At 48.1% G+C, this 13,012-nt stretch overlaps 1 protein-coding gene across 1 annotated transcript in view; it reads right to left on the reverse strand.

The window, feature by feature from the left end:
• Nucleotides 1–4,303: 4,303 nt before the first annotated feature.
• LOC146806106 (vomeronasal type-2 receptor 26-like) overlaps nucleotides 4,304–13,012 on the reverse strand; it is a 160,324-nt gene continuing 151,615 nt past the window's right edge. Inside the window, exon 4 of the mRNA XM_085623858.1 lies at nucleotides 4,304–5,196. Within this exon, the coding sequence (XP_085479984.1) occupies nucleotides 4,304–5,196 (893 nt within the window). The remainder of the gene's footprint in view (nucleotides 5,197–13,012) is intronic.

Genomic DNA, 13,012 nt, shown 5'->3' on the forward strand with positions numbered 1-13,012 from the left:
CATCCAGCCAACCTGCAACCACCCTCAAGACACGACATCTCCGGCTCCGGACGCCCCAGCCACCCCCGATCCGCGGGCCGGCCAGAGGCCTGACAGACTCAAACACCCTACCACGCATGTCCACCCGAGGGAGCGGGAACCCTCGAGCCAGACCCAGAGGCGCCAGCCCAGTCACACCTCGGGTCGCCTTCCCCGGGAGGACTCGATCGGCCACCAGGCCCCTGGGGAGCAGGCGCCTCCCCTGCCGAGCGTCTGGGGTCCCTCCCAGACCCACCTGAAAAGACTAAAGGACTGAGCGGCAGGAAGTCCCGCCGAACCCCCTCCGTCACCCCAGTCCCCCCTCTGCGAGGACTCCGGACTTCAAAGAGCCAGCGGAGTATAACAAGGGGTGCCGGAGGAACGAAAGAAGAGAAGATCTGGAACCATCTGAGCCTGCTGACGCTGTCGCGGCTCCTGGGCCTGCTGAGTGACTCGCGGCCTCTTGCTATTGAACCATCTGAGCCCTGCGGACGAGGTCGCGGCTCCCGAGCACTGAACCACCTAGGCCTGCTGAGCGACTCGCGGCCCCCAGCTACTGAACCATCTGAGCCCTGCTGACGGAATCGCGGCTCCTGAACTCCGACCACCTGTGCCTGCTGAGAGACTCGCGGCGCTCCCCTTGAGGACGACTCCGGAAGAGATCGCCCAGAGACACGACACCCTCCAGCTCGAGGATTGTGAGCTTCCGCAGGGTATTTCGCAGAGACACTATCTTGAAAGACTGTCCCGCTACCCCCATTCCCCACGACTAACTTGTGGTACGTTGTGCCACTGCTGTATCATTTGCCTTTGGGTCATAAAGATCCCTTGAAATCATCGATAAAGAGCCTATCGTCCTACAAAGCATACGTGTGGTGTCCCTCTGTTCGCAGTGCCGTTCAGGGTGTGCGCGCCTGGTTCGGCTTACTTGGGAGAGGTGGGTCAAGGGGGTGGGCAAGACGTGTATTGAACCCCCCTCCGGCGAACGCCTTTCCAACACACACACTGATAGTACTGCTTGTCAGACAACATGCAAAATTAGTAAGGCAGTGGACTGCACACTCACCTGCTCCCCTGGTTTCCCATAGAGCTTGCTGTACTGTGGAAGGAGCCCGTCCAGCTGGGCCTGGTTCTCCTCCTCAGTGAAGGCTGGGGCCCTCTCCAGAGTATGTGCCATAGCAGGAGCCAGAGGATGCAGAGACAGCAGCAGTGGTAGCAGGGATGTGGTCCAGTAGCATGTAGTGCAGGCAAGTGAGCTCCCTGGGGTCCAGTCAGCCTTATATCTGTGCTGCAGAGGCAGAATCTGTGCCATGTGTCCCAAGTGATAGGTCCAACACGTTGCATTCTATGAATCTGGCCAATCCATGGAGTTGTACGACTCGTATACGCCTTCCGCATCGTTCAAATCTTCACCTTCATGAAACACTTGAAATTGCAACATTGTTGTAGGCATCCAACTGAATTTCCAGTGCACAACTCGTACAAGTTTTGAATCCGCATCTGTCTCCATGACAGTCCAGAGCCAATGGGTGCGTCCGGCTCGGTCAACTGACTGTACAATGCGTATTTTGAAAATACACATGTACCCGTCTCCATACGATTCAATGGCCAAGGCTTTTGCCTGTCTCAGACCATGCCTGCCCGACGCATATGCATGATAGTCACCCGCGTCGGACCTCATTGCATTCAATGGCAAAGCGTACGCACGGCTCGGTCCTGAACCGTGCAATGTGTACGCATTGTCACCCGCGTCGGACCTCATTGCATTCAATGGCAAAGAGTATGCACGGCTCGGTCCTGAACCGTGCAATGCATACGCATTGTCACCCGCGTCGGACCTCATTGCATTCAATGGCAAAGCGTACGCATGGCTCGGTCCTGAAACGTGCAATGTGTTTGCATTGTCACAAACGTCGGATCTCATTGCATTCAATGGCAAAGCGTACGCTCGGCTCGGTCCTGAACCGTGCAATGCGTACGCATTGTCACCCGCGTCGGACCTCATTTCATTCAATGGCAAAGCGTACGAACGGCTCGGTCCTGAACTGTGCAATGCGTATGCATTGTCACCTGCGTCGGACCTCATTGAATTCAATGGCAAAGCGTACGCACGGCTCGGTCATGAACCGTGCAATGCATACGCATTGTCACCCGCATCGGACCTCATTGGTGTGACTATTCTACGGATTCAATACACAATTACTAGCCAGGGACACCTGTGCACACCTACCACACTACAGCATTGGCTACACAGTGTCCCATGGCATGTAAGGCTGCATTCCCTGGGTGTTTGGGGGGGCCACATTTGGTTTGTTGGGTGACACTTTTGTGCAGCCACTCCCAGGCTGTGCACATGTACATGGGGGCAGAATCCTTTGTGTGATGTGCAATTGTACAGTAATGGGCATGAGTCATGGACACTGTCTCATATTGGATATGTTTGGGGCATGTCACAGACACCCTGAGTCCAGGGGGTGATGGCATGTATGTCACAGTGAGACCCGTAGCCACAATACTCATGTGCACCAACAGTCTGTGTGCATGTTGTGTCTCACATGTGTCTGATCAAATGTGCCCAATGGGTGACAGTCTCCACATTCATGTGGTATATGCATCAACCTTGATGGTGTGTGTTTTGTCTAAGAGACGTACATGTAGGGCCTGCAGGAACAACAGTGGCCACTACCTGTGGGACTTACGCTTGCCTTGTGGTGTGTACGTGATACGCTATGTCCATGCCAGTGTCAATGTAGCAATACAGGGACCCTGGGTTTCTGCATTGCAAAGATCTGTGATGCCTGGGAGACATCAGGCCTCACTTGTCACTGTGGTGTGTGTTTGGAACGTCACAGCAGTACATAGGTTGGGTGACTCAACCAGATGATTGGCCATTGCACTACATGGGACTCATGTGGACATGTGGAATTGAGATGTGAGGCTATGGTCATGTAGGTGACATATGTGTCCATGCCCAACAGCACACACCTCAGTACATCGTGTAATGTCATGATCTATCATGTGATATTGAGCCTGATCATGGCCACATGGGTGGATGAACTGACAATCTTCCTTTGTGCATCTCTGTACTGCAGTGCACCAGCTGTCCAAGATGGCTGCGAGCCCGGAGCCAAAAACCCAGGTGCCCCCATCTGCAAAAGCAGGTTGTTTTGTGACAAGACATTTTGATGTCTCCACAATACGTTTTGGCCCCTTGCCTGTCACGGGTACTTGACACACCCACACAAGTAAGGTACTAATTTTATTGGGAATGCTGGGTAGTAGTTAATTTGTGTCTGCCCGGTCATCCTTCAACTTTCTCACACAGAAATTTGAGAAAAATTAGATTTCCTTATCAAAATTTTAGGTTTGCAGGGGATTCTGGGTAGAAAAACGTAGGGGGATCCACGCAAGCCATACGCTCCTGGACTCCCCCAGGTCTCTAGTTTTCAGAAATGTGTGGGTTTGGTGGGTTTCCCTAGATGGCCTCCAAGCCCGGGACCAAAAACTCATGTGACCCCCCGCCTTGCAAAACCAGGTCATTTTCGGATTAATAGGGGGCATCTGTGTTTTTGGTCCCGAGGTCAGCAGCCTGCCACTTCCTTCGTGACCCCTGACCCCAGAGGAGGCAAACGTTGCATCTCCTCTGAGGCCAGGCGTCGCAGAGGAACTGCCAGGAGTAGCAGAAGGCAAGCTAGAGGTTTCAGCTGCGACCCCTCACTATCTCCAAATGACGTCCATGGGTTTTGCAAGCGCTCCATTCCTGCTCCCACTCAATTAACACGGATTTCACTGGTGTGACCTCTTTTCCATAGGCTTATTTCGGGTGAAATTGCTGTGGGAAAAATATACAGAGTGCAAAACTTGTGAGGGTAAAACAGACGCATTCCTTACAAAATGAAACTACAAGGCAAATCTGATTTCTTGAGCAAACATTTAATGGCCATTTAGTGTTCTGTCTAATAAAGAAGTAGCAGTCATTTACTGACATAAAATGGAAAACAGATATATGGTATTTCGTTTAAAAAATACAACATAAAGTTTTGAGGAGCATCAAGTTCACTTAGCAAAATTTATATTGTTGGTTACCTTTTTCTTGCTGTTAATTTCATTGCATTTGAAGTACATATGAGATTCCCTGTAGGGTTTAGTCTAATTTTTGTAAGTTAATATTGATTAATACTTTACACATGAATAATATTGGTGGCCATCAAACATACAGGGCCAGATGACGAAAGCTCCTATCTACCAAACTCTACATCAGGCCCATAGTTTTTATATCTCGCAGTCATTTACCTAGCAAGTAGGTTTTAGAGTTCATATCAGGTCTAAGTAGAATAATATACACCTTGGGGAGGAATATGCAAGCCAGAAGCCCTGAACTAGATGCTAGGATAGCAAACACCTCCACGGCCACCATATATTTCCCTTGAGTGCTCAGGTAAGCTGGAATGAAGGAGATCCATACACTTGCAAACACAAGCAGGCTGAAAGTAATATGCTTAGCCTCATTAAAACTATCAGGTAAGTTCCTGGACAGGAAGGCTAATAGAAAGCTGAATCCAGCCAAGAAGCCCATGTATCCCAGCATGAAGCAGAATAGCAGCACTGACCCTTCATAACACTGTATGATGAGTTTCATGGATGATGATGTGTTGACACCTGAATATGGAGGTTTTGTAGACAACCACATTGTGCAGATGATAAGCTGAAATGTGGAACACAAAATGATTAGGTAAATAGATGTCCTCGTGCCAAGCCATTTCTTCAAACTGCTGTTTGGCTTGGTAGCTCGGAATGCAGCAATGACTGTTAGGGTTTTGGCCAAAATACATGAGACACTGAGTGAAAATACAAGCCCAAATGTCACTTGCCGAAACAGGCAGGTCCATCTGCCTGGGCGTCCAATAAATATGAAGGGACAGAGGAAACACAACTTGAGGGACACTAGAAGGAGGTAGCTCAGGTCTCGGTTATTGGCCCTCACAATTGGGGTGTCCCGGTAATGGAAAAAAATACATAAGGTTATCAGAGTTAGTGAGAATAAGAGTGCTGAGATAGAAGCAAGTGTTGCACCCATGGGCTCCTCATAGGACAGGAACTCAGTGGTCCTCGGTATACACATGTCTTTTTTTTCATTGGACCACTCATTTTCTCCACACGTCAAGCAAACAGAGAGGTCTAAGAAGAAAACAAATGAAAAGAAGTCTGTAACTATACATTTTATCATTAAAGAGTACAACCAAAAGTGTTTATATAGAGATAGAACACATTATGAATAAGCATTTCATTTTTACAACTTCAGGGTTGCAGTTGAGTAACTGCGAAAATAAAAGGTTAAGCAACTTGCCTAGAAATGCATGTCCTTTTAGGTTTGCGACAAACTCACACCATGTGGCTCTCTACACAAATATTATTAACTCTGCCAATGCAGATATTAAGATCTAAATGAGAAAATTGTTATATTGTGCTATGTTAGTCAATATTATGACGTGGTAGCCATACTATATGAGCTACAACATCAAGGCCTATTAGCTCGGATCATGGCCTTCAGGGCTAATAACATTTAGAAGCGAATCACACAGGTACACTTCGAGAAAACGCCGCACCAAAATATCACCCTTTCTACTAACCGCTAAATTAAGTATATCTATTGGTGTGAAAAGAGCCGCGTTTTCAGCTTTTTGAGAACAACCGTCACTCTTGTCTGTCCCCTTGCTTTTGATTGGAGTTTGTTTTGTATATTCATTGCCTGGACAGAGAAGGACTGATGTACAAGATTAGTCATCCTGAATTTAGGTCCTACTGCCAGATGCTGCCCTCCAACTGGATTACTTTCAAAGCCTTATATTGCTAAATCGCTATCAAGATTGCGGCCAAGCTAGACCTCGACAAAGAAGCTCACAGGGTTGGGGTCAATAATTTATAAATACCCTGCTGATACCGTGCCATCCAACAACATTACAAATCAAGGAATAGCGAGTCAAACTACTTACCGGAAAAACTCGACTCGTACGAAGCGCCTTATGACTATAGGGAATGCACGGGAGGGTTGTCTCAGTCTTCCTGTCAACGCCTTCCACACAGCCTTAGGACCTTGATTTCCTGCATCTGCTGGCCTGCCTTGACGTTGAACTACCCAGCATTGCTCCGGGACACCCAGGTATTTATGGGACGCGGGACTGCATGGCAGTGACTCACTGTGGGATCCGTCTCAGATGCCTGACCCTCCCACAGCCAGGAGCACACCTGCCCTGTCCAATTGGGAAGACCATCCTCCCAGGGATTCTAGCAGCCTCTTGGTGCCAAAAGGGGGTGGTGATGGACGAGCATCAGAACCAATAAAACACTCACACCCAGTCAACAGATCTGGGTTTGATCCATCACCGTTCTTTAGCCCACTCTGCCACCCCAGTTCAGACATGGCCATATGCAAATCAGTCTGACCCTGTGCTTCATGGGGACAGTCCAGCCCGAACTGCCAAGCCTTCCCTTCCCTGGACCGGAAACAAGCTTCCTAGGACCGGTTTCTGGCATTTCAGCCGTCTTCAGCCAGGCTTGCTTGAATCCAGTGGCAAAGTGAGCAAGGGACTCACGTCTGAGCATACCCTGCCAACTTAAGGCGAACAAAGCGGTACAAAAGGGGGTGGTGATAGACGAAGCATCAGAACCAATCAAACACTCACACCCAGTCAACAGATCTGGGTTTGATCCATCACCGTTCTTTAGCCCACTCTGCCACCCCAGTTCAGACATGGCCATATGCAAATCAGTCTGACCCTGTGCCTCATGGGAACAGTCCAGCCCGAACTGCCAAGCCATGCCTTCCCTGGACCGGAAACAAGCTTCCTAGAACCTGTTTCTGGCATTTCGGCTGTCTTCAGCCAGGCTTGCTTGAATACAGTGGCAAAGTGAGCAAGGGACTCACGTCTGAGCATACCCTGCCAACTTATGGCGAACAAAGCGGTACAAAAGGAGGTAGTGATGGACGAAGCATCAGAACCAATCAAACACTCACACCCAGTCAACAGATCTGGGTTTGATCCATCACCGTTCTTTAGCCCACTCTGCCACCCCAGTTCAGACATGGCCATATGCAAATCAGTCTGACCCTGTGCCTCATGGGAACAGTCCAGCCCAAACTGCCAAGCCATGCCTTCCCTGGACCGGAAACAAGCCTCCTAGGACCGGTTTCTGGCATTTTAGCCGTCTTCAGCCAGGCTTGCTTGAATCCAGTGGTAAAGTGAGCAAGGGACTCACGTCTGAGCATACCCTGCAAACTTATGGCGAACAAAGCGGTACAAAAGGGGGTGGTGATGGACAGAGCATCAGAACCAATCAAACACTCACCCCCAGTCAACAGATCTGGGTTTGATCCATCACCGTTCTTTAGCCCACTCTGCCACCCCAGTTCAGACATGGCCATATGCAAATCAGTCTGACCCTGTGCCTCATGGGGACAGTCCAGCCCGAACTGCCAAGCCTTCCCTTCCCTGGACCGGAAACAAGCTTCCTAGGACCGGTTTCTGGCATTTCAGCCGTCTTCAGCCAGGCTTGCTTGAATCCAGTGGCAAAGTGAGCAAGGGACTCACGTCTGAGCATACCCTGCCAACTTAAGGCGAACAAAGCGGTACAAAAGGGGGTGGTGATAGACGAAGCATTAGAACCAATCAAACACTCACACCCAGTCAACAGATCTGGGTTTGATCCATCACCGTTCTTTAGCCCACTCTGCCACCCCAGTTCAGACATGGCCATATGCAAATCAGTCTGACCCTGTGCCTCATGGGAACAGTCCAGCCCGAACTGCCAAGCCATGCCTTCCCTGGACCGGAAACAAGCTTCCTAGGACCTGTTTCTGGCATTTCGGCTGTCTTCAGCCAGGCTTGCTTGAATACAGTGGCAAAGTGAGCAAGGGACTCACGTCTGAGCATACCCTGCCAACTTATGGCGAACAAAGCGGTACAAAAGGAGGTGGTGATGGACGAAGCATCAGAACCAATCAAACACTCACACCGAGTCAACAGATCTGGGTTTGATCCATCACCGTTCTTTAGCCCACTCTGCCACCCCAGTTCAGACATGGCCATATGCAAATCAGTCTGACCCTGTGCCTCATGGGAACAGTCCAGCCCAAACTGCCAAGCCATGCCTTCCCTGGACCGGAAACAAGCCTCCTAGGACCGGTTTCTGGCATTTTAGCCGTCTTCAGCCAGGCTTGCTTGAATCCAGTGGTAAAGTGAGCAAGGGACTCACGTCTGAGCATACCCTGCCAACTTATGGCGAACAAAGCGGTACAAAAGGGGGTGGTGATGGACAGAGCATCAGAACCAATAAAACACTCACACCCAGTCAACATATCTGGGTTTGATCCATCACCGTTCTTTAGCCCACTCTGCCACCCCAGTTCAGACATGGCCATATGCAAATCAGTCTGACCCTGGGCCTCATGGGAACAGTCCAGCCCGAACTGCCAAGCCATGCCTTTTCTGGACCGGAAACAAGCTTCCTAGGACCGGTTTCTAGCATTTCAGCCGTCTTCAGCCAGGCTTGCTTGAATCCAGTGGCAAAGTGAGCAAGGGACTCACGTCTGAGCAATGTTCAACACTCCATCCATCATTTCTTTTGGTTTTTCTTGGTGCCTTCAGACAGCTTCACGGAGCATTCTCAGGTGGCTTCAGTGAGCGTTCTCTGGCTGCTTTGCTGCACTGGATTGGCAGTACTGGGCCCAACCGAGTCAAGTGAACTTCTGGCCTGGTGTCCTGCTCGTCTTTTGCGGCTCGAGATTGGACACAGAGACGTGACTGTAGGTAGTAATATTGCGAGCTGCGTCACACTCCATGATGCCCCCAGCCTTGACCAGCCAATATAGGATTGCCTACCCAAGTAGCGCGACAGGACGTGCTTGGAGCGGCTCTTGACTCTTCGCTCTTTACATGGGCTCGCCCTCAGGCTACCCCGCAAACCTAGATCCGATGCTCTGTTCGGCTTTTGGATCAATACTGTGATGGTCTTTTGCTCCATTTTGTTGGTTATCGCATTATTCGTCAGCCTCAAAATGGCATCCCGCCCATAATTACACTCAGCAAACAAAGGATTTTGCTGGTCCAGATACAAAAGAAGGACTTAAAGGCCAAGTGCCAGGGTAAACTGACAGGAGAGAGGACTATTTCCTCATCTATAAGTTTAAACTAACAAAGGACTCTACCTAATTTGAAAGGTAGACAGTAAAAGAGTACTATATAGCTACTGAGTCAGAGATAAAGGTCCTTGTGGCCATCTTGTAATGGTTTTTCGATCTATCGGCGCATGAACTTATGCTCTTCCTCACTCGAAAACCTGCTTGACTTTTCCTACTTCCAGGTTCCTCTTTAATTCGTTGATCGCTCTTTAGGGCCTACCACCCTGCTGCCTTGCATTAAACTGCATTCTCACCCCACCTTACCCCTCTCTGTCACGTACTAGCATATATTTTATTTCCCACACCCATAGAAGATCCTCGCGCCTAATAGCTGCTGCTAAACCATGAACCTCCTGTGATCTCCTGGGAGAACACATCATCCTTTAAGTAAGAGTTATTAAATTTGCTCCTTCTACCAAGTAAGAAATCCTGTAAGCGAACCCAACTCCACTTCTTTTCATCCACCTACACTGGACCCCAACTACAACCTCTGTCAGGCAATTCTCTGACCTGGATCAACAAAGTGCGGCCAAAATCACCATAGAAGTTTCTGGCCAATTTGCTCATAAAATCATTTACCCCCAGAATCTAAAAAAAAAAGCCTCCAAGTCCTAAAACACCGCCTCCTCAAATCCCACCCTGAAACACTGTTCTCTAACCCCTACTTTAGTAACAAGAAAGGAACGATAATTAGTGATCTTGTTTTCTTTACAAATAGGCGTGCAAAATGGAGGAAAGCCCTGCTCCCAATGCTCCTGATCTCTACAACTAGGAAAACCCCACATGGTCTTAAATTATCGATAGCCCCTACGTCGGCATGCAGGGCAGCAGTCACCATCACTATCTACAACAATGGCAATATCCTCATCCAGGCATCGGATGGCCACCTTAAACTTTTCGAACAATTCTTTCCACTCATCAAGAAATCTGTGTCAACCAATGACTCCTCTGCTGCTCCATCCCTTCCATACATATTGAACTCCTCCAACCCCCCCTACACCATAGATTTGGTAATCACTGCCCACCACAGTAGCTCACTGACTCTTCCCAAACCGAGAGTAACCTCTCTGGATCAACACAACAAAACCACCCTCTTCATCTCTACCTCTCTACCTCCCTCCCTCGATCTCCCTACTACCTACCAACCTCGATCTCCCTGGATTGCTGCACTTCCTATACCTCAATCTCCCCTGAATTCTGCTCCTCCTATAAGAGCCAATGACACTCTGGTAGTTTGCCCCAGCACCCATCATTCAAGCTCTCCCCCTCCTACTTCAAAATGTAACTCAGCCCACAATCCACGCTGTCTCGTGCCCTCTCCCCAACTCATCTGCACCCCAGCCCCATATCTATGCCATCTTGTCCATTACATCAGAACCTGTCAACCAGCCCCAATACCACACTAGCCTCCAAATTGAAAGAGATTACTAAAAGCCTGCAAGATCACAAAGCAGACTTACACAGGCTAATCCATTTCACAACAAGGATGACCAACTATGGCACTCTTTAAACCTCAAAGAATGTCTCCCATGTGCACTCGGGTGTAATATTAAAAAAATTAGTGTAACTGTAAATAAATCTTCAAATATTGTTAGGTCTCAATATTAATTTCATTTATTATAATTCGCAAAGTTTATCATTGATCAGTATCGTCCATTGGAACACACATGGAAATCCTTTGAATTGCTCTTCATTCAAGGGTTTTTTAATGCCCAATGCATTTCGGGCCTAGAAGCCCTTCATCGGGGGCTAAAGTTCTGTAAATGAGGGAATAAGGTATCAGCACACTGAAACAAACATATGATGTACACATAGAATGGTGTTAAGCACATAAATCATATGGAATTTGAAAAAATGTTATCAGGTGTTTCGTGATTGAGTGGTTATAAAAGTTAAGGTACTAATTTGTGCCAAAATCAAAAGCCGTGTGTTGTGATTTTGTCTCAAACGTGATGATGCCGTCTGTGTACGTGGTTGTTAGAGGTGAGGTTGGTGGATGGGGAAACATGCTCTACGGGTACAAGGATCATAAATATTTGTCAATGTACACGCAGTCTGGCCGGTGTATACTAAAAAACGCTTGTGGGAGAGAGTACTTACAAAACGCTTCTCACAAAGTGAATTCACGTTGGTAAATATGAAGATAGCCAGTATCTGCAAGAAATTACATATCGTAAGCTATCAACCGGTATCGTTACGGGTATATGCCAAGAAGGTTCTAGGGTAAAAAGTGACTTACTAGGATAATAGTGCGTAGTTTCCTCTGTCAAGTCTTCTCCGAATGGTTAGTGCAAACTACCGTTATCTGTACCCGGAAATAAATCATTTAGTGACATGGAGGTGAAATCAGTGTACGCGTCTGGTTCACACAGAACTACAGAGAAGAAAGACTTGTAGTTCAAAGTTGTACCGGTACTACGAAAGTGAAGTTAAGTGGAGGAAATTAAAACCAGAAGTGAAGATAAAAATTAAGGGAATAAACCTTGAAAATATTCTAGTGAGTGTCATCTAAATAAAAAGTGCGCAATTACAATGACGGGAACTCAAGTGTGAATCTTTTTAGCACCAAGGTAAGTGGCGTGATACTTGTCAAACTGGTAGAAAGCTGTCAACTGTGAGGAATGGACTGATAATTAAGTGTGAAAACAGGCTGGAAAATTAAACCACACATGGTAACGAACCAAGTATTATATCCGTGATCTCCCTGTTAGTGTACGAATGTGGAGCGTACTGTAAAAATATGTATCCAGTGTTCTTCGATAAACAGGTAAACAAGCGAAATGGTTCGGTAGGGTAACTGCAAATCAAAAAGGGCGTGAATGGGATTATGGTGATAATATCTCTTTGCATAACATTTATACCATGAGACATAATAACTTAGTGATGATACGTGCTTACGAGTTCAATACAAAATGCAATTGAAATCATGGGGGTGTACTTTACAAAAAGCAGCTTAAGTCACACCGTTCATTGAGTCCTTTTGGGCTGATAGAGTCCATTTTGTCAATCCAATACACCTCCCTTTGCAACAAATGTTGAGTGTTGTTCTGACCTTTCAGGATGGGTACTTGTTCCGAAATTAAAAACCGTGGTTGACTGATGTTGTGATTCAAGGAATGGAAATGATGAGCTATGGAAGATTTGACATTTTTTGTTTGAATGTTGCTTTTGTGTTCGTTTACTCTGATAAGCTAGAGCCTTGAGGCGGAAGCCGGGGCTACTAGACTGCAACGTAACCTCTGTTTGAGTTTTAAATTTGCTTATTTGCACATTCTTGAACTGTTTTAAAATCGATCTTTTTTCCCCTTGTGTAACACCGCTAGCGTCGCTAATCACGTGACACGAGGCCACGCCCCCCTCGCTAGCCACGCCCACTCCAGGAAGCTCTTGAGCGCTGTGCCTGCCAGAAGCCAGTGCTGACCAGCTAGAGCCTTGAGGCGGAAGCCGGGGCTACTAGACTGCAACGTAACCTCTGTTTGAGTTTTAAATTTGCTTATTTGCACATTCTTGAACTGTTTTAAAATCGATCTTTTTTCCCCTTGTGTAACACCGCTAGCGTCGCTAATCACGTGACACGAGGCCACGCCCCCCTCGCTAGCCACGCCCACTCCTCTCTCCTCTCATAACTATGCTCATTACTCGACAGCGCAGCGGTCGAGCGCAGCGGGCACACCCTCAGCACGCCGAAGACACGCCAAAGACTAGCCCGTCTGTGCCCGTCCGTGTCAGGACGAGGCACGAGGCCGAGGCTCTCCCCCCAACTGCACCACCCAGATTGGTAAGAACGTCCTCCGCTCTGAGAGCACTGCGCCCCAC

Source organism: Triturus cristatus, chromosome 8 (genome assembly GCF_964204655.1).
Source record: "Triturus cristatus chromosome 8, aTriCri1.1, whole genome shotgun sequence".
NCBI classification, from domain to species: Eukaryota; Metazoa; Chordata; class Amphibia; order Caudata; family Salamandridae; genus Triturus; species Triturus cristatus.